This window comes from Saccostrea cucullata, unplaced genomic scaffold, assembly GCF_032062105.1.
Source record: "Saccostrea cucullata isolate Sc308-1 unplaced genomic scaffold, CSIRO_AGI_Scuc_v1 ctg7516, whole genome shotgun sequence".
In the NCBI taxonomy this organism is placed as follows: Eukaryota; Metazoa; Mollusca; class Bivalvia; order Ostreida; family Ostreidae; genus Saccostrea; species Saccostrea cuccullata.
In genome coordinates this window covers 7818-30896 of record NW_026927929.1, presented here as the reverse complement: position 1 = coordinate 30896, position 23079 = coordinate 7818, and the positions used below count along the sequence as shown (strand labels likewise).

General features: G+C 33.2%; 1 protein-coding gene and 2 pseudogenes across 1 annotated transcript; 1 reads left to right on the top strand and 2 right to left on the bottom strand.

The window, feature by feature from the left end:
* The first annotated feature begins 2898 nt into the window (after positions 1 to 2898).
* On the top strand, positions 2899 to 16317 carry LOC134275903 (uncharacterized). The gene is made up of 3 exons (XM_062758181.1): positions 2899 to 3125; positions 3318 to 3535; positions 16271 to 16317. The coding sequence occupies exons 1-3, from the start codon at positions 2899 to 2901 to the stop codon at positions 16315 to 16317; spliced, it is 492 nt and encodes a 163-aa protein (XP_062614165.1).
* Positions 16318 to 16371: 54 nt separating this feature from the next.
* Positions 16372 to 17473, bottom strand: LOC134275901 (uncharacterized; annotated as a pseudogene).
* Positions 17474 to 18436: 963 nt separating this feature from the next.
* On the bottom strand, positions 18437 to 19414 carry LOC134275902 (uncharacterized; annotated as a pseudogene).
* Positions 19415 to 23079: the final 3665 nt, after the last annotated feature.

Here is a 23079-nt window from a genome sequence, read left to right as displayed (position 1 = left end):
ATAGGTCTCGTCAACTTCATGAAATAAAATCCAATTATAACACAAAATGAATATTTTCCATACACATCTGCACCATGTGCATGCTATGTAAACCTTGGATGATTCCGTTCAGTAGGAATCAGCCGAGGTGTGCCGAGTGTTGCCTAATCTAAAAATATGTTATGGGTGACGCAACCCAATGTGATGTAGAAATTTTCCAAAAGCTGTGTACAGGTAAAGATGTAAAGTTCAAAAACAAATTTTAATATATTAATTCATAACAAACTATTTTTTAACATAACTTTTTCATCTAGATGTGTAGCCTATTTAAAAAAACGAACGTTTCGTAAGAATAATTAATCTTCTAATTTTTTACCGTTAATGCTGATTAAGCGGTCACAAGGATCCGTTTTAACGGCTCCGCTTACGCGTCGCCGATAAAACTCAGTTTGCGACTGTTAAATCAGCATTAATGGTCGCAAATACTAAATAAGAAGACAGTTATTCCCTAAATGATCTTGCTGTTGAAAGAGGTAAATAAACATTTACTAACATAGTGTAAAGGTTTTTGTTAATGCAACGTTGCGCTTTAAGAACGGTCTCATTGTAATTGATACTATAAAATGCAGACATTTAAATAGCCTAGCTTTTAAACTTTATAAAAATTCTTCTGACACGTCAGTCGTGTAATACAATATTTATACATAGCAACAGACTATCTAAAGTTATATCACATAGTTTCGCCATTAAAGCTACCCATAAACACCAGGTAGGATATATCCCAAAAATGTATTCTTAACTTAATATGTTTAATTTTCTCTTCAAAGACATATTTCTTTATCATTTAATTGTTTATTCAAATTTATTATTCTATTTATACACATTCTATTCTCTTAAGTCAGAGATCTTCTTTCTTTCAGTGGCATGTCCTGTATCTTTTATTCCTAATCTGATTGACTAGAAGTATACAATTAAACTGTCCTATTACAGCGTAGTTCATTCTTTAAAAATTCTCTGATTTAATTGTTAAAATTCACCAGGAATAATTGTTGCATTTATGTACTTTCAAAAAGCACTACATTTAATGATGGACTCCCGTACAAGTGCATTCGACGTGATGCGATGTGACCTGTGTGAGACCACTGTGGTACAGATGCACTGTGATACCTGTTTTGTCAACCTTTGTAAGGCCTGTGTTGGAGAACACATCTTATCAAATGAATTCAAGGACCACAAGGTTGTCAAATTTCAGCTAGAAAAATCCACACCACTCTACCCGGATTGTGAATCTCATTACAAAGAACGATGTAAAATGTACTGTAATCAATGTGACATTCCTGTGTGTGACACCTGCTTTGCTTCTGATCAACATCTTGGTCATAAATTAACAAATTTCCTGCACATCCCTGATGAAATAAAAGAAAAGATAATGAAAAAACAAACTGAATTAAAAAATACAATTTATCAAATGTACCAGGTCAATACCTCTAATTTACAAAACAGGAGGAGACAGTTAGAAATGGAATATGAAGATCTCCCTACAGACCGAACGAAACATAAAAAGGACAGGCAAGGAAAATTTCGCATGATCTCAAAACGTCATTTAAGTTCAGGTGAAGATGACTACAGCATGAAGACAACACAGAAATCACCAGAAGCTGGATCCTCTCCTCCAGTCAAACAGCTGCTTGATAAACCTGAGCCTGTCACCACTACACGTAGTGAGTAAATAGAACAAACAGTTAAAAATACACAATAAATACAGGCAGAAACATTACATTACATTATCTTTAATGTAACTAGAGGTACTGTGAACAATGAGCTCACTAAATGATACCCCCCGCCTCCCATATGGTTATAACTGATGACAAAGTCCATGGTTTGCCATGGCCGGGAAACCCAAAATATGTGTCAGATCAAAAAGTAAAATAGGAGGTGCACAATGGCAATATGTTATAAAGATTCTGTGAAAGTTTCATTAAATTTCACTCAGTGGTATAAGAGGAGTTGCGGATAAGAGATAGGTACCCTAAAGCGTAACAGACGGACGGACGGACAGACGTACAGACGGACGGACGGACGGAATTAACGATTACTATATACCCTCCCGCTTTTCAAGCGGGGGGTATAATGAGGTCGATTATTGACTCACATTTTGTTTAAAGACTATTAGCAAACTCGTTCAAAGTCATCATTTCGTAAATTCTATGGTCGATGTAATGACCTTGTCAGAAAATACAATTTATCATTGAGTCAAACTCTAACTGACATTTTCATACCAATTGTTAGTCCATTATTTATACACTGAAATGACTATAGATTTTCCTGTTATTTCTCTATATTGACAAAGAGCACACGGTGGTTGTGACCGGTCACACCTCCCTGGCACCTGATCCTACCTCTGATATTTCAGAGGTGGTATCTGCTCTGTTCGTATTTCATATTGTTTTATGGATTTGATATTGAATACTGTTCGCTATCTTAATATCCGTCATGTACAAAACAGAGAAAGTCCGTCATGAAATACAATATTAATACATAGCAACAGACTATTTTTAGATATATCACGTAGGTTCGCCATTATTGTTTCCTATGAGCAACAGGAAGGATATATTTCAAAAATGCATTCTTAACTTAATATGTTTAATTTTCTCTTCAAAGACATATTTCTTTATCATTTAATTGTTTGTTCAAATTTATTTTTTTATTTATACACATTCTATTCTTTAGTCGGAGATCTTCTTTCTTTCAGTGGCATGTCCTGTATCTTTTATTCCTAATCTGATTGACTAGAAGTATACAATAAAACTGTCCTATTACAGTGTAGTTCATTCTTTAAAAATTCTCTGATTTAATATTTAAAATTCACCAGGAATAATTGTTGCATTTATATACTTTCAAAAAGCACTACATCTAGTTATGGACCCCCGTGCCAGTGCCTTGGAAGTGATGCGATGTGATTTATGTAAGACTGCTGTGCTACAGATGCACTGTGATACCTGTTTTGTCAATTTGTGTAAGGCCTGTGTGGGAGAACACATCTTATCAAATGAATTCAAGGACCACAAGGTTGTCAAATTTCAGCTAGAAAAATCCACACCACTCTACCCGGATTGTGAATCTCATTACAAAGAACGATGTAAAATGTACTGTAATCAATGTGACATTCCTGTGTGTGTCACCTGCCTTGCTTCTGATCAACATCTAGATCATAAATTAACAAATTTTCTGCACATCCCCAATGAAATAAAAGAAAAGATAATGAAAAAACAAACTGAATTAAAAAATACAACAATTTATCAAATGCGCCAGGTCATTTCCTTTGTTCTTCAAAACAGAAGGAGACAGTTAGAAATGGAATATGAAGATCTCTCAACAGACCTAACAAAACATAAAAAGGACAGGCAAAGACAATTTCGCATGATTTCAAAACGTCATTTAAGTTCAGGCGAAGATGACTACAGCATGAAGACAATTCAGAAATCACCAGAAGCTGAATTCTCTCCTCCAGTCAAACAGCTGCTTAATAACCCAGAGCCTATCACCACTACACGTAGTGAGTATATAGAAGAAAATGTTAAAAATACACAATTAATACGGACTGCGAATCTTATCTTTAATGTAATGAGGTAGATTATTGACAAACAAGGTGATGAAAAAAGAATATCAATAATCTCATTTAAAGTCATCATTTCGTAAGTTCTATGTTATTGACAAACAAGTTGATAAAACAGGAATCTTAGCAGATTCATTTAAAGTCATCATTTGATAAGTTCTATGATCGATTCAATGTTCTTATCAGAAAATACAATTTATCATAGAGTCAAAGGTTAACTGACGTTCTTTATACTAATTGTTAGTCCATAATTCATACACTGAAATGACTATGGATTTTCCCACACTCAGCGGATGTGACCGGTCGGGAAGGGATGCTCACTCCTCCATGGCATCTGATCCCACCTCTGATGTTTCGGAGGTTCGTGTTTACTCTGTTCCTATTTTATATTATTTTATGGATTTGATATTAAATACTGTTCGCTATCTCAATATCCGTCATGTATAAAACAGAGAAAGTCATAAAAAAAAATATTAAGGATCGAGAACACTCGGTGAATACATAAAATGAGAAAATTTCTGAAAAACCATAAAATACTTTGAACTGAGTATTCCAAAGAATGCATGTATTCACTACTATAGCATCGTTGAAGCATACTCTTACTGTAGTCTACACAGGAGAGTACACTTTCATTCAGTGAGAGTCAGAGACATCGATATATTATAATAATTGCCATAAATGTTGACAAACATATAAAAGTTTGATATCTTGACCATAAAAACTTCAATGCGTCAGGAAATTAATACTTTGAGAAATAATAATTCAATTTATTCGTTTATAGTCCTTATTTGTAGACTAGTGCTATCTTGGCATTCTGATTTCGATTTATTTTCATACTACCGAATGTATTCAAATTTCAGCTTGCATGGTAAGTAAAATCACAGTGTCTTAAGTCATGGCAATGTACTGTAAATCACTTTTTATTCGCGAGAACTTTATTTTCGCGTAATTACGCGAGTCTGTCTGTTCGCCAAAAATTTATTCTCGCGTATATTTGTATTACTAATATTTATATAAAACAAAAACCACAACTCGCGAAAAATTTTTTTCGCTTATAAATACCACATGGCTTAGTCGCGAAAATAAGGTGTCGCGAAAATATAGTGATCAACAGTACTTTAAACCGAAACAGCGAATTTACCAATCAAGGGTCGTCTCCAGTCACGGGAAAGTCATATTTATTTATGCCTTGTTTTTAAAATCCCGCTTGGCGCAACAGTTAAATTGTTTGCTATAGAGTGGCGGAGTAAGGAGTTAATCCTTATTTTGAGGGTTCAGATCCAACAAAGGGACTATGAGACCGTTCTATCGGATGAGACCGTATAAACCGAGAATGCTAGCACACAAAACGCCGCCTTATCGTTCAAAGGCATTAAATTACGAGTATAACAGGCTTAAATTTGAAACGACGGAGAACCCCTTTTGAAATATGGCATATTACTAACTTCCGTAAGAAGTTTGTGAAATCAGACATTCAACTTCAGAGTGAGTGAGCCTTATTTCCAAATCATCAATGGATTTGTTGCAAATTTGTGTAAAACCGTTTATCAAAACAACTCTTTTGTTGCTTAAACTCAGTAAGTTATTTTGTAACATGAAAAGAAGAAGGTTTGGTTTTAGTTTTCTTGCGCCCTAAAATGTATTGACATCAAAAACTTTTGAAACTGGCTTAAATATTAGTTAAATAAATGACTCTGATAAATCAGGAAAAAATATGGCATGAAGGTTTACCATTCTGCAAATATGACATCATTAATGTGAAGCAGTTCTCTATTTTCAACAGAAAAAACCTCAAAATGGCACAATCCAAGGGTGATTTTCCTTTAGAAAATAGTGTCCACAGCCGTCGCACACGTTAATTTTTTTTATATTTTGTGCGAAATTCAATAACACATCACATATTTTAAGATCTTTGTGGGCGATGCCTGTGGACAATGTTATCTGAAAGAAAATTCTAATGAAAATTGGTATCTTCTGCAACTTTTTAAGAAAATACGGGAAAATGCACAAAGTCATATTTATGAAGTCATAATTAGCATTTAAAAACACCTGTGAGAAAAATGATTGGTATGACTTTTCTGCATTGAATTTCAATTATTTAAAAATAACATGAGTTTTCAACTTTTACATCAGTTTCATTTTTTAGAAAATCACAGGGCAAAATTTGTATGGAAACCATACCTTCTTCTTTGAATAAAATATTATATAAAAATCGTACAAAGCATCAGGATAAATACGCATGTAAATATTCTATGTCACTTTAAGTTTTCTTAAGAGAAGATGTGTAAATCAGTTTATTTTAACAAAAAATAAACAGAATGAATAAATGAGTCACAGAATAAAAGGTGTTAAAATTTAAAAAGAATTGAACCAATGGTTTAAGATATTTTGGTAATTAAAAGAATTTCAATGGCAAATAACTAAAACATTCAGTATATGACGTTACAATATTTGACCTTTTGATAAAACCTTGACCTTTATAGTACATAAAAAATAAAGACTCCTTTTATATTTTACCAAATATCAGCCTTCAACTATTTATGGAACAAAAGTAACAGTGCATTTAATCACAGACTGTTACATGCTTGTTTATTGCATTTAAATAGCGCAAACTCATTCTAAAATGTAAGCTCTAATATAATGTGTAGACACGTCATCTCTGTTTTGTATTTAAAAAACATTCAAAAGGCATTAAGTTGTAATATTTACATTTGCCAGTGCCTTTCCTTATATGAAAAAACAAATTAAATTAAATATCAATTTTCAAAGACATGCAGTCAGTCGCATAATCATACCGGTATTTTCTTGCGTATGGAAAGCAAACTGCGCGAAACGATTAGAAAGTCTTGAATGTGACGTCATATAACGTCGTATACATACGTAGTGTTTCATTTCTATAACACAGTCTAAATAGAGGACTTTTTCTTTGTAATTAAAATAAAAATAAAAAATAAAAATATAAGAAATAAAATATACAGTAATTTTGTTCAAGTTTCATTGAAATATGACATATGGAGTTGGTATACATGATGAAATCTACAATAACGCACTTCGGGAGTTGTAGAATTTTATGTCTTAATTCATGTATTCATACGGTAGCCAGTATCTTCTTGGACAATGTATTGAATGACAAGTGCCACTTAATCTGTCTGATGACTGCTTTTTATCTGTATTGATATGAGTGTTATAAAAATATTCAAGTTTTGCATAATATATCAGTCAAAACTTTTTTTATTAATAAGACTGTTCCTTATTGTTTTTTTTATTTTATATCCACAAAGTAAAACCAATACAAGAAGTCAATTTCTTACAGTTTATTTTTCCCCTTCCGTCACACTTTTCCCGGAAGACAGAGTCGATGTCTGAATACTTAAAAAATAGGATATTTTTCTTTACCATGTTTGTAACCTTTCTGCTTGTATAAATGTCCATTGAAATCGATTCCAGTGTCATGGTAGCGATTACGACACGGAAAAATCTGAAATCTTCTATGGATATTATCTTTTATATTGAAATCTCGATAAAATATTAATGACACATTAATGAACTCAATTATGCAACCCCGAATACAATGATTTTTTCTTGATTCGATTAGTTACGTTCGTATGTACGATGGTGGTATTTCTCCATTGCGATTCAATCTCAGTTAAGTAACTTTTAAATCAAATTTTTTGACTCTTTAGTTCATTATCAGTTGAATAAATTGATAAAATCCTACATTTACCTAACGCCTTTTCATTATTTTTGCGACAAATGGTCCTATCTTTTATCTTTGGCACGCCACCTGGAAGATGTTTGGACGTTAACAGAGTTTTTCTCTCTGAATAAGGCGATATATTGTCTTTATAACTTTTGTAAAGCAAAAAATCATGTAAATGATATGAAATAGTTTACATTTTTCTTTTCAATTTACACATTGCCCAGTGTACACAATAATGTTTAAAACTGTTTGAAACTATTCCTCACAGACATCTACTCGCTTAAATGCATACTCATACACATACACATAAACTCATACACAGTTTATCTAAATATAACATATAAGTGCAGGATATTTCCTTATTTTGACCTTGAATTTAGATTAGAGTTATTTCATTTTATTTTTAATGCATAAAAAATAAATTTTAAATTTTTTTTCGGTAAAAGAGAATTGCAAATTATAGACAAGCAGGTTGATGAAACAAGAATATCAGCAGTCTCGTTTAAAGTCATCATTTCGTTAGTTCTTTGGTCGAAACAATGCATGACATTGTGTCAAATGCTGACTGACTATCTTCATACTTATTGTTAGTCCATTATTTATACACTGAAATGACGACAGATTTCCCGTTATTTCTCGATCATGAGAAGGAGCCCTCGGCGGATGTGACCGGTGGGCAGGGGATGCTCACTCCTCTATGGCACCTGATCCCACCTCTGATGTTTCAGAGGTCCGTGTTTGCTCTGCTCCTATTTTTTTATTATTGTTTTATAGACTTCGATATTGAACACTGTTCGTTATCTCCATATCCTCCTTGTTTTGAATTGTCATTCTATTAATTATATTTCAATGCATCTTTTCACCACTGTATTTATTGATTTTATTTTTTAAAAAAAACGTCAAAGATTCCAATCAAAGCTTTGTACATTAACCACTGCTTAATTTATGAAATTAATGAAACTTTCTCGAGGGCCATTCTTTCCTACTATAAAATGCTTAAATTCAATATCAGAGTATTTCATACTTGGTGTATTCTAAAGGGTTTGGAATCTGGTCCTATTAGGGATGGAAATCCTTTATCCCACAAACATCATTATTTCTATAAAATACTATAGAAATATTACATCTTGATGAAAAGCCTCTTTGAGTAAGAAAAGAACCGTTTTCATAAAACAAAATCAATAAATATTTCTGTATGAGTACATCTTTGATTAAAATTCACACTGGAGTGATTATTAATTATTAATATTATCTTTTGAAATTGCTTCATTCAGGCTTTTCATTAATCAAACCATGAAGTATAAAACAACATTTTGCCAGAGCATATCGTCTTCGGCATTTAAATTTTGCAAATCAAATCTTAAATTTCCAAAATCGAAAAACTTATTTGAAATGTAATTTCAAATTAGGGCTATATATCCAACCTCGATTGCTGAAGCAACACTACTATGGTAATCTTTTAATACAGAAACATGTCAAGGTCATTATTTCATCGCATTTTGATTTCCAAACGAACACAGAAATCTTTACAAAAGAAAGAAATTACTTCGGTGGCCCGTTTCTAAAAGAAGCCTACGCAAGCTTAGTCCGGACTAAATCAGGGTCTAAACCTAAGACTGGACTATAAAAAATATGGATATAACGAACAGTATTCAATGAGTAGGTGTAAGCCCCTTAGTCAGTGCTCAGCTAAATGAAAGCGACCAGTGTTTTGATCATAAAGAATAAAAAGAATATACGTATACCACTTACAGTAAAACTTGGTTAAAATGAAGTCACTGGGATCTGTCAAGTGACTTCGCTATATGCATAATTTTTTTTTATCCGTATAAGGATTGCTTAAATTTATATAGTTGGGGATCCAAGATAACTTCGCTATATCCGTGACTCACAATATCCGTGTTCATACTAAACTAGTTTTAAGCTGTAATACATATTCATATAACCACAACTACGATATGCTAAAATCATTAAATTTACATTCATTATGTACATAGAGATTTAGTGAAATGATCCAACGAGGATGCATACCTTTTCCGTAAAAGATAGGATTAACTAGTGATTTGTAACTATGAATTTAAAATGTGAACCTTTGATAAAAAATGTTTTTAAAAAGCAGACACGTGTGCTATTGAGAGGGGTTGCAACCCTAACTCTTTTACTAGTAATAGTGTTTTCTGTTAAAAAGTAAGTTGTAATTTAAGCTGACCTGCACTTACAGTATTTCTTTTTCTGTACTGTTTACAGAATAGGTCAGACACTCATTTCCATTGCTCAGTGACTAACCCCCTCTTATTCCTTCATCCATAGACTTTTGAAAAACGATGCTGGGTACATTATATATTTTTTTTGTTTTGAAACGGATAATGTTTTAATAAGAATCTTGAAACAATTTATATTTGAAATAGTTTCTATAATGAGCAATACTTTGTAATTATGAGCCCTAGATAAAAGATACCACAGAATCTGACACGTCTGTTTCATATTTGGAAATTTAACTTAAAAAAGACGTAAATGGTTATCTAACAACCAAGATGATAAACGTGATGATTTTAATAGCATTACAATCTTTAACTTTTATTACCTATGTAGCAATATACCCTCTTCACCTGCATAAGGAGTTTATATATTCAGTTTAATCGATACGGAAGAGCATGCTCTACGAATAAAAAAAAATGCTAGAACGAGATAAATTATTGACAAACAAGTTGATGAGACAAAAATATCAGCAATCTTGTTTAAAGTCATCATTCCGTAACTTCTATGCTCGATACAATGACCTTCTCAGCAAATTTATTATTGAATCAAATGCTGACTGAAGTTCTTCATACTTGGGGTTAGTCCATTATTTATAAACTGGATTGACGCTGGATTTTTCCGCTATTTCCCGGTCAGCAGGTGATGCTTATCTTGACGGAAACCATAGTCTTATAAATGCTTACTCTTCCTTGACACCTGGTCCCACCTCTGATTCTGATTTTTTGGAGGTCTGTGTTTATTCTGCTCCAATTTTGTATTATTTAATGGACTTAAGAATTTGAATGCCGTTTGATATCTCCATATATTTCACCTAAAATATGGCCCTTAGAAATAATCTCAGCATGACTAAACGAAAGACGTGTCTCCGAAACAGATGATATTTATATATTTAAATTAAGAGGAAATTAAAGTAAAAATGCATATGATGAACATATAAAATGAATGTGTAACGAAGAAACCCGTAGACGGCTAGTTCTTGGTCTGTCACCCGTTTTTCTAGCTGGTGGAGAAGGGCATATAACTGCTGGAAAGCCGATTGATGTATTCCAAAAGCAGTTGCAACTTCCTGTTGCGTAGCTCCAGTTAGTATCACTGTTAGAGCTTTTTTTGTGTTCATCTTTGTTTAGGCGTGACATTGCAGCATCAACATTGCAAACATTGCAATTAAACCATAAATACGAGTTAAATAAGAGTGTTTATTTCAATCCAATATTTCATTGAAAATAGACCCGCGATTTACAAAAAAATATGTAAAACACTATTTTCATAAACATGATTAATCAAGGGAAATAGTTCAACAATTAGGGTTTAAAAGCCTATGTTGTACTCTAGTTAGGTCACAGGTATCCAATAATAAAAAAAGATAGTTGTCCCATATACTTTTTCAAAATTTCTTTGATGAGTAAAACAATATGCGTTTCTTTTGTTTTTTGCTGGGTTTATATTCCAAGCGTTCTTAAAAGTATTTATTTAAAGAGATGGTCAAATATAAGGAGTGACATTACTCTGGAATTTAAAGCTTTAGGTGTGATGTTACACTTTATTTCATGTATGTCTGTCAATTTGAGACCCGTTTTTCAGATCAGATTGATTTTCGGTGTTTTTAATGCCGCAGTATTGTTAAGGCTGCATAAAACAGACGTGGTCTAATTTATGCAGGAAAAAGATGCTTTGACGTCACAGGAAAATAGCTACATATATTCATCAAAATACCAGAAACTGAAATAATTGGAGAATTTAGACTGTATTAACGAAAAAAAAACATCAAAACTAAACAACAAATTAAGGACGTTGGATCCTGAGTTTTTAAGTGGATTTTGGTCATGTCCATAATTTATAAAATTCTGCATCATTTTTAAGTTCTAACATTAAATCCGAACTCCACAATGCAAATTGAACTATATTCAATGAAAAAAAAACGCGCTTAAATTTCATTTACGTAGAATTAAGCTTTGGACTATATTTTGTGGCGGAAGGTTTTTTAGACGAAAATGTTTTTCCCCTTTTGAACTATAACAGTACTTTTAATTTTGGATTCCTATTGTTCCATGCTGGTTGCACACAAAGCTGTTTTTTGCAATGAAATGTGTTATGCTGGTTCTGAAATATCTATTAAATTATTTCTTATGAATTCTTTCAATAAAGTGTGACAAATATAGTATATATATTCTGAAAACAGAGGCGTAGTCAAAAACTTAAAAATGGGGGGGGGGGCTCAACTCTAGAAATTCTTTGACAAGCAAAAAATAAAAAAAAAAAACAATTGAAAGTTCCCCAAACTCGAAAATCCTATTTCGTGGGGGGGAGGGGGGGGAGGGGGGGTAGTGACCAACTTTTTCATAGGCAAGTTACTTCCAATTTTATTTTCAATTCCAATTTTTTTTCATAGGCAAGTTACTTCCAATTTTATTTTCAATTCCAATTCTTCTAGTGGCCAACTTTTTTCATAGGCAAGTTACTTTCAATTCCAATTTTATTTTCAATTCCAATTTTTTTCCCACAATTCTTCCAGTGGCCAACTTTTTCATAGGCAAGTTACGTCTAATTCCAATTTTATTTTCAATTCCAATTTTTTTCCCCACAATTCTTCGATATCACTATACTATGGTCAAAAAGTGTGTGTGTGGGGGGGGGGGGGGGGCAACTATCCCTTCAATGACTATTTCCTATAGTAAAGGTAATGTTGGGGAAAAAAGTGGGGGGGATGTCTTGACGATTTAATTACTATATTTTATTACTATATTATACAACTATTACTTCAAGACAAATACTTACTCAGTTGTTGAACTTAAACAAAATTTCCATAACATGAGGTTTAATATTATTTCAAAATAGCTCTGATTTTGTTCTTCATTAAAAAGTAAGGGGGCACAGACATACTCTTCCCCCCCCCCCCCAGATCTGAAAGTAGCGGGGGGGGGGGGGGGTAGTGCCCCCGCTGCCCCCCCCCCCCCTGTGACTACGCCTATGGAAAACCCGGGGAAAATTTTGTCAATTTAAACGTAAAATTGACACTTTTTTTAGTAATATCTGAAAATTTATATCATATACCCCCAGTTTTGATGTTCTTTTCTAAATATTCAAGATACCCTTGACCTATTTACTTAAAATCAGAAAAAGTTTAAGACTTTAAAATAATTTTCTTGCTTATTAAATTTTCAATGCCGGAAAAATCACATTTTATTAGTGCAGAAAGGTCAAATAATTGATTAGGCGAAGCAAATTGAAATTTTTTCTTAGTCACAATTTTAAAGTGTCTTCTTTAAAACAAACTAAGAGTTCATTTTTTTCATGCTTTAATTGGATAAAAATTTTGGAGGGAAAAGATAAAAAATATAATTTTTGATTAAGACGCAAATTTCAGTGCAAAAAGGTCATATTAAATGTACTGTGGCGCCAAAAGAAGCATATTGACCCCCATTTTTTGATTTGAGTTTTAATTAAGCTATTATGTAGAAACAAGAAATATACTTGGCAAAAAAAGTTTAAGACTTTAAATATCAGGATCGAACGTCGTTAAAGCCGCTTAGTCCGATTCTTATCACAAAAAAATATAAACAACTAATTACAAATAAACTACCTTAACTCCTAGGCAGATCCCAGACAAACGTACAGAGACTTATTCAGCACCTAATATCACAATGAAAGCGGGATCTCCCTAAAGTCTAAGCAAGACATGATTATCATTGATGAATGTACATTTAGAAGATGGGAGATCACCAGGTAACATATATACAACAATGGCAGGGGGATCTCCCTGTCATATGAAAAATCAAAACAATGTTAAAATTTGGGTGGCATATACAAAATTTGGCCACAAAATCCACTGACAATTGGATTCCGCCACCCAAAGGACAGAGAGGGGACATGATGAAAATCAAAAGAAAACATATATACAAATTGTGAGATCTGTAACAATTTAAATACAACTTTAGTTTTTATTTAATTTAGTTGTAAGGTGGCCAGCAACACAAAGAGACATAAAAATATTTATATAGCATTAATAACTATAAAGATTATTGCTTGCAGAAAACTGGTGTAAAAAATCATAAAATAAAGGGGGAGGGGGAAGCATAAAACTACAAAATAAAAGAAACGGGGTTTATTTGACCTATGGGGCGTTGAGGGTGGTACCTGACCTAATCAGACCTACCATGGGTTGAGCGTGAAAGCAGACATGATCTGACCTACTGTGGTTGAAGGGTAGCAGCAGACATGATCTGACCTACTTTGGGTTGATGATGATAGCAGACCTAAACTGACCAATGACAGTTGAAAGTAGCAGCAGGCATGATCTGACCTACTATGGGTTAAGGATGGTATCAAACCTATACCTGACAGTCAACTACATATGAAAACAATCAGGTCAAGAATGCTCAATCACTCTTAACAGGAAATAAACCTATACGATTGTAACGCTTGACAGCATCTGACTTCCATCTACCCATATTTTGAATAGCATTTTCTGAAGAACCCTGTTTCGCTGCATGTGTAGCAGCTCCAATTCTGAAACTGTGACCTTTGTATTGTTTTGGATCTAAACCAATATATTTGATGACTTAACTTAGTTTCTTTGAAACAAAAGAATATGTCACTGGACAACCATCTAAGAACTGAAATAAAGGTCCACTCAAATGACGGAAATGTTTTAGATATTTGAACAATGCATTACAGGAAAGGATGTTGTCTGATGTTTCTAAAGTAATAAATGTAGGTTGTCCTAAACTAATGGTTTTGAAATGACGTAGGACCAATTGTACATGTGTTAATTTGTTATTTGCTACCTCAAAATGCACATCTGACCTTTGAATTATATATTCTGCCCTTGTTTTGATGTTATAACCAATTCACCTAACCTGAAAAATCCCGGAAATGCGAGCAAAAACAAAGCCTTTGACAATAACATTTTGGAATGATCAAGAACTGTGTGTCTCAAAGCCTTTACCATCTTGATCAGAATTTCACCAGTTATTGGCAAACGTGAGTCAACACTTGGGCCTAATTTGTGACACCCTTTCAGCAATTTTTGCACTAAGAAACACTACTCTGGATCCGGCATATAATGAATTTTATGAATGTAGGTCAAAGCTGAAATATGTGATGTTATTGAGCTTGGTGAATATCCAATATCAAATAAATGACCTATAAAATTGCAGAGTGTATTGGATTTTACAGGTAAGGATATGGAATCAGCCCAGGTAAGGAAAAGCTTCCATGAATGTTGATATGCTTTTCTTGTTGCCGGGGCCAATGAGGCTTGTAGCAGTCTTTGTGCTGAAGTTGTTAAATGGAAAGAAGGTCCTCTGGAATTTTTGTTGGTTGTTGTAAATATGGTGCTTCCTGGAATGCTTCCTGAAATTGAAAACGGGATAGTCTGTCAGCTGTAACATTCAACTTCCCAGGAATGTGCTTTGCACGGAAATGAATATTGCACCGTAGTAACACTTAAACAAGTCTGCGCAACAATTTCATCAAGGATTTTTCCTTACAAGACTTCTTGTTGATAACCTCTACAACAGCCATATTGTCTGAAAGGAACAACACCATTTTATTTTGAAAATGAAATGACCACACTTCCAGTGCAAGAACTATTGGAAACAATTCTTTAATGCAAATTTGATAATCATCTAACCCTGAAGGCCATTTACTGACAAACCACTGTGACCCCAAAACAGCTGCAAAACCAAGGGAACCTGATTCATTTGTATATAGACTGAGATGGTCTGAAAATAACCAAGCATTGTCCAAAAATACTGATTTACCATTATAATTATCAATGAACATTGCCCAAGTTTCCAAATTAGCCCTAGCTTCTTTATTCAATCTAATTTAAAATTTAGGATTACTTACGCCACATGTCAAGTTTATCAATCGAGGAAGGAATGTTCGCCCTGGAACCACCACAGAGCATGCAAAATTTAAAAGCCCTATAATGGATTGCATGTCTTTTAATGTGATCTTTTTGCACTTCCTAAATAAGTGTAGTTTTTCCTGGATTTTTTTTTTGGATTTTATCCACTGGAAGACGGCATTCCAATTTTTCAGAATCTACCTCATTTCCATATATGACAATATTGGTTGTAGGTGCTTGGGTTTTCTCCATTTTAATACGTACCCCAATTGACTTGCAAAGGAATAAAAAACTAGCAAGATCATGTGAACAACTAATTGAATTTGGGGGGGCCAACAAAGAAAAAATCATCTAAAATGTGAGACATACCTGCAGCATGAAAAACATTCACCATGACCCATTGTAAAGCCTTACTAAATGACAAAAATTCGACAACTACTGCTGGCACCCATCGGTAAACACTTATCATAATAAAACTGACCTTCCCAAGTAAAACCTAGCAAATGTAAATCAGACGGGTGAATTGGGATAATGCGAGAAGCATCCTCAATGTCAGTCTTTGCCATTAAGCAACCTCGACCAAAAGTTTTAACCAGATCAACTACCTCATCTATGGAATTATACTGGACTGCTAAATTTTCTTTTGGTATGTTTGAGTTAACCGACTGATTTTTCGGAAAAGAAAGGTCATGAATCACCCTAAATTTTCCAGTATTGCCTTTAGGGACAAGACCAAGTGGAGAAACTACAAAATTATGAAATGGTTTGTTTGGGAATGGACCAGCAATCTGCCCTTTGTTTAAACCAGTTTTTATGTAGTTATCAATAATTTCTGGATGTTCTAATGTGGATTTATAATTTTTAGGGGTACATGGTGGAGGATCAGATGTACATCCTAATTCAAAACCATAAGTGAAGCCAGTAATCAGGTATGAGGACAGCTCTTTGTCATAAATGATTAAAAATCTACTTAAATTTTTTGGGTTGACTGGAGATGGTAGCTGGTTGGAAGGAAGTGTTAAATTGGGATTTGGTTGTTGTATTTGTACTTTGTTTTTGTTTTCGCCCTCTACAATTGACTCTCGCGTGTGACATGGAACATTATTGACACTTGTGGATGAAATGACAGGAGTTATATGAACAAGCTTCACCATTGTTGAAGGCATAACAAAATTTGGTTGACCTGCTGCCTGTATTTGTACAAAAGGGCTGCTGGGATTGACAATTGCTTGAGGCAGCCTTAACCCTTAACTCTTCTACAGGTTTTTGCCAAAATAAATCCGATGATTCTCTTAACATGCGAAAGTTTTCATCATAGACCCTCCATGCCTTATCTCCTAACATCTTATTCATTTCCCTGATAAAAAATCAGTACTTTAATAGATGGGGAGCTTGTTCTGGGAACTTCTCAATGTAAATAGCCATATATATCAAAAAGGCATCAGTCCATTGCTGTATAGACAGTGGAGCTTTGGGTTTTGAGGAACCTTGCTGTACTGTTACAGAACCTGTTGAAATCTTTAAGGATATTGGTTCCTCTCGCTGCTGCAACAAAATGCTTAAATTTATAAATTGGTTTGCCCAGATTTTGGTTTTCATCCTTTGTTGTGTTGCAGCACCAAGAGGAATACCATCAGAAATGGGAATAACATTTTTAATTTTTGACGTTGCTGGCTCACCTGAGTTTTGTTGTAGTAATGCATTAACTAGGTTTGCAATGTTAGTGGATGTCTGAGTCTGTAATGTCTTGACTCTCTGATGAAAATGTAGCGATTTTTGGCTTTTGAATCACATTGTTTGATGATGGTTGAATGGAAACTTCAGACACAGGTACTACGGTACTGTTTGCACTGTCATTTGCAGCAGTATTGTCACATAAAGCCCAAGTAATATCATTATTGACCTCTGCACTATTCACACTATTGTTGTCACATATGTTCAAAGCACTATTAATGTTTCTAGAGTTTTGAGACTGTTTGATGATAGCTGCCGCTAACAGGTCATAGTCAATCGCTGCAATCCTTCTTGTTGTTGGGTTAGGTGTTGAGTCTGTCAGTCGTTTAGGCATGGTTTATTCTGAAATGATTTATACATGGGTTATAAAAATAATGATTTGCCTGTAGGAGATTCCGTTGTTATTCTGTACAAATTACTTAGATTACTTAGAAAACAGACAAGCATTATACCAGATATTTTTTTTGTATTTTTCTGAATAAAATTACTTAGGAAACAGACAGGCATAAGAACTGCACATGTCTGAATAATTTCACTTAGAAAACAGAAAAGCATTAGAATACACAGAAATTCTGTTCATGTCTGTTCATGTCTGAGTAAAATTACTTAGAAAACAGACAAGCATTATACCAGATATTTTTTTGTATTTTTCTGAATAAAATTACTTAGGAAACAGACAGGCATAAGAACTGCACATGTCTGAATAATTTCACTTAGAAAACAGAAAAGCATTAGAATACACAGAAATTCTGTTCATGTCTGTTCATGTCTGAGTAAAATTACTTAGAAAACAGACAAGCATAAATACTGCACATGTCTGCATAAATTCACTTAGAAAACAGACAAGCATTAGAATACACTTAGAAATTCTGCGCATGTCTGAGTAAAAAACTTAGAAAACAGACAAGCATAAATACAGCACATGTCTGAATAGAATTACAAAAAAAACAGAGAAGCATCAAAATACACAAAGAAATTGTGTGCATGTCTGAGTAAAATTACTTAGAAAACAGACAAGCATAAATACTGCACATGTCTAAATAAATTCACTTAGAAAACAGACAAGCATTAGAAATTCTGCTCATGTCTGAGTAAAATTACTTAGAAAACAGACAAGTATAAATTCTGCACATGTTTGAATAAAATTCCTTACAAAACAGACAAGCATTAGAATGCACTTAGAAAATTCTGCACCTGTCTGAATAAAAATACTAAGAAAACAAACAGGCCTAAAAATACAATTAAAATTTATGCGATTATAACTTACTCAGGCTTGTACGAACCTGGTTAAGCTTCATATTTTTATAATGTTCATAAAATGAATTATGGCTGTTTTGCAATCTTTTTAAAATTTAAAGTCACATAAATTAGCCTGACTTCATTCAAGTGAATATTCTTAACAAATTCAATAACTACTGGCCTTTAATTTCTGTATTCTATGATGTACAACATATTTAATGCTCCTCATGTATTTCACCATTTATTATTGGAGGAATAGCACCAGTTTCCTCCCTCAAGTGGACTCCATCGCGTCCCAGGTAGGACAAGTCAGCCCAAAATCCTCTATGCTTCCAAAAGTGAACATGAAGAAGTCCAGACGTTAAAAGTTCCAAATGCGTGTTTATTTTGAAAACCTCGTCCGTTGTAGCCTGCCGGGGATTTCCTTGGGTCGCGGCGAAGTAGCTGTCCAATAACAACGTTAACCACACCAAGTCCATGTACAAGATAATTCACATACGAAACAATGTATTTGGCAATGTCCAACGCTGAACTAGTTGTAACATCATTTCTCCCGATGTCCAAAAAACACACTGTAGGAACTATAGGAAACATGCATAGGTTTGGCGAGTTGGACAGACCACGGACTGTCAAACCTCCCAGACCCCGAAAATAAACTCTGTAGAGGTCTTCATCCAACGACAGGTTCTTATACACTTAGTTTTGTAACACAAATCGTTCTAAAGGTCTCACATATGAATGTCCAATAATGCCCACCACTGCTGGATCCACCATGTTTACTAATTACCAGTTTCATTAATGTCCGTACCTCGGGCGCCGATGGTTAAGTAATCCACATAAGAAAAACTAAAATGAGTGGAAATAATCGCACTTACATTCAATATCACTTCTTTAAGCTAAAACAAATCCTCCCGCGTACATCACTTCCTACTTTGCTTAAAGTTTACGGCCAAAAGTATTAATTTTTTACACAAACAATCCCTCTGTTTATTTAAGAGCGTCCTTCACATACTAGGGTAAAAACAAAAGTGACTTCCACGTGATCACCGTTCAGCAATTTCATTGGTTAATGATGAATTACAAGGACAAATATTTAAACAAAATAGATAGAGATAAACCCTCAGGCTAAAAATAAGTATAAAAACCGAATACTGAAAATAGATTTATGATAAAAATAGATGTTGCGATACAATAATGCCATACAACATATTATCTAAAAATAATGTTTCATCGTTTTTCTTCTTGAAACATATTGTCCATAAATTGTTTCATTTTTTGTCAAAGTATATCCCAAAAGTGTTTTTCTTTTAAAAGATACCGAAAATCAAAATGCAATAGACTTGTGTTGTGTCGGATGTTAAATAACAAGACTGTTATTTATATTCTTATATGTCTAAAAAAGTGATTCAAGTGCAAAAATTACAGATTTCACATCTAACAAAATTTGAATCTCAATACTCATTAGTATGAAAGAATTACTTACCATGCAGGTGGAAATGTATGTCTCAATGTCAATGTCTGATATGTAAAACAAGTTAACTCAATGACAAAACTACACTTCCATTATATGTGGCAACCAAGCAAGAATTGATCAAAAAACACAAAAGAAAACTTGAAGGGAAAAGCAAAAACCGATCGAAAAGCATAGGACATCACTAAAAAACCAATGAAACTAAAATATAAAAAATGGCCATGGTCAGAATAAAATTAGAGCCCTAAGGCTAACTCTGGACCTCTCTAGAAAAGAATCATTTAAAAATCAATGCACTTAATTGCAGATTAAATGAACAATTATATAATTCAGCTGTTGCAGTGTGATACAAATAAAAACATATGCATAATTAAAGTAATGAATAGAGGCACGTGCAAGATGCATTGCTAGGCACATGTGCACAAAATATGTAAACATGAGTCTGTCACAAAAAGTTTTAAAAAATATTTTTTGTTGGGTCATAAAAAATAATTCCATGACGATATCGCTTTTTGCAATGGCGAGAAATCGCATTTGAAAAATTAAATTTATCGCTTATATCTCATTATAAAGAACAAATCCGAGCAGGTTTTTTTTCACAACAAAGTACTGTACACTGACAATATTTTAGCCTTCGTTACTAAACTTCCTTTAAAATCAAAGTACTGAAAGCACTCATGGGAGTTGAACATGGTGTAAATAAAATCTTTGATCGGGAGGTTAAGTGAGTGAACAATATTACATGTCTTAATTATTATTATGTTTGTATTTTCAAATACAGACATCTGTTTCATATTTTTTGAGTTGGAACAATCATGATCGAGAAAGACATTCAGAGTCATTGAATAGCTAAAAAATGCATCAGCCATAATGCTTGCCTGCCTACATTAGTCCTTTTAATACCCATGCTTCAAAAGCAGGAGGGAATTTTTTAATCGTGATTTCTGTCCATCTATTTGTTACACTTAAGGTATACCCATCTCTTAACCGCAACTCCTGTAACACCACTGAACAAAATTTTCATAGAACCTTTATTACATATTGCTGTTGTGCTTCTATTTCTTCTTCATCCTACACATATTTTGGGTTTCCCATTGCAAAACATGCACACTGCCATTATATTCATATCAGAGGCGGTTAACCATTTATATCACTGCTCAGTCTTCAAATTTGTAATATATTTTTCCTTTGCACCTTTACCCATGTGTTATGAAAATTTCAGTTTCGCAGGAATATCAATGTTGATAAAATGTGGATTTTAACACAGTATCCTTTTAAGAGCTAACAGGTTTGTTGTATAAAACTTCTCTGTGAATAAAAATGTAATTACACGAACATTATACATGGAGTACGTCATAACTTAATCTTTTTTAATATTGTGAAGAAAAGAGCAATACCAAGTTAAAAACAAATATTATTGACAAAACATAAAAACAGTGGTATATGCGAGAGTTTGTGTGCGTACAAATTATCGGGTATGTAAATGAGGTTTTTCTTTTATTATAAAAATATACTTTATTTTGTTGTTTTTAATCGCGATTTTACGAAAACATTGGTGTCTGTTTTTGGTTTTAATATTTATAACAGAGTACTAGTTTTACCGCTTTTGGCAGGTGATACTGCCGATTAAGTAATATACGCATGTTTCCTAAAGTTTTTATGTATTAACGAATTCAATTTAACCAAGACAATGTTCATGTAAACTTGTAAAGTTTAAATATAACTAAATTTAACGTTTGCCGTCAGTATGTAGAGTTGTCGTTCGTATCTATTTCGGTGTATGACGCTACACTAAAAATGAGTTCCATTACGAAAAACTTTCATGGTTCTTTATAATTTAGTTTTACATAAATTATGTACTTTGAACGAATTCTAATATTCAAAATAAGATTACTTTATCATTACATTTACTTACATTATGGAAATTAGATTAATTCAGGAGAAAATGACATGAACTATTTGTCGCGGATGTTTATGCATGTTTTCTGTTGAATATCATCGGAGTAAATCAGCCGACACAGTAGCCTCGATTTCGTCTCTATGTAATCAACACAAATTACTGCGCATGTTAAATACGTGATGACCATGGGAGATTGAACATAGTTCAACTCCCCAAAATCTTTAAAATATCTGATTTTCCTTCTTTCTTTTTTAATGTGCATATTAATATAAAAATCACTAAGGATTATATTCAGTTAATTTCTGAATTTTTATTAAAAGATATACCGTGGTATTATGTCTAAGGCTTTCACTGATGAAAAAAAAATACTCGGGTTTGTTTTTCATCATTTAGATATAGCCGATAATTTTTTTTCAAAGGTGACTTAACGACAGATCTTAACTTCCCGTCAGAAACTTCTGTTTGTCAATAAGGTTTTTGATCGATGTTTTCCTTATTGTATGTTGTAATAAACTATTATATAAATTTTTTTTAATATATTTTCTATGTAATGAAGTACTTTTATTGTGCCTGTTTCGGATCAAGCGGCTTTTAGATAAGTTGCTAGTTAGATCACACACAGCATGTTACAAACAAAGCACTCAACACAATTAACTTGTCGGCATGGCATCATATTTGTAAAAATGACGTTTTGTATGTGCTGTGATAGGCAGATCAAGTTTTTTTTATGAAAAATGTAGTTTTTTCCATTAAACAGAATATTATTTACATATTTTAGATAAGGAGGTAATTTTAATGTTAAATCTTAGTTTAATGCGATCATTAAATAATTATTTAGATAATGTATATATTTCAATAATTTTACAGTTTTTTGTGTACAGGTTTAGGATTTTCACAACGAGTTGCTTGATTTATTAAATCACATTTTTGCAAGGACATACACTGAATAGATTTTAACCATTTTTGAATAAAAATGAAGAACGTTTTAGGTATGAAAAATTCTGCTGCTTTTCTGAATTTTTTTTACTGTGGCGTCAATACATGAAATTAATCCTAGTAAAATGCAAATTGTATTGCAAGCAGCAGCACTTTATAGAAAGTACAAGGTATATGAAATACATATAATATATAACTTTTTGTTTGAACTAAGGCATGAATTCCATATGGACTTTTACGAAAAGCACTGATTTTCACAGTTGACGGTTTACTTGGACATTTATACAACCTATATTATGCCTGGAGGTACAAAATTGATAAAAGATAAGAAAACCTTTCTTATGGTCTAGGTATGGTGTAAGGTACACTTACATGTAAAGGCTGGGAGTTGAGA

What these genes read in the sequence shown, in the direction of transcription:
- LOC134275903 (XM_062758181.1), top strand. Translation starts at nt 2,899, where the DNA reads ATGGACCCCCGTGCCAGTGCCTTGGAAGTGATGCGATGTGATTTATGT. An exon ending in TACAAAGAACGATGTAAAAT is followed by an intron (nt 3,126 to 3,317) that starts GTACTGTAATCA and finishes TCTTCAAAACAG; the next exon opens with AAGGAGACAGTTAGAAATGG. An exon ending in GCCTATCACCACTACACGTA is followed by an intron (nt 3,536 to 16,270) that starts GTGAGTATATAG and finishes TATAATTTTTAG; the next exon opens with GGGTACATGGTGGAGGATCA.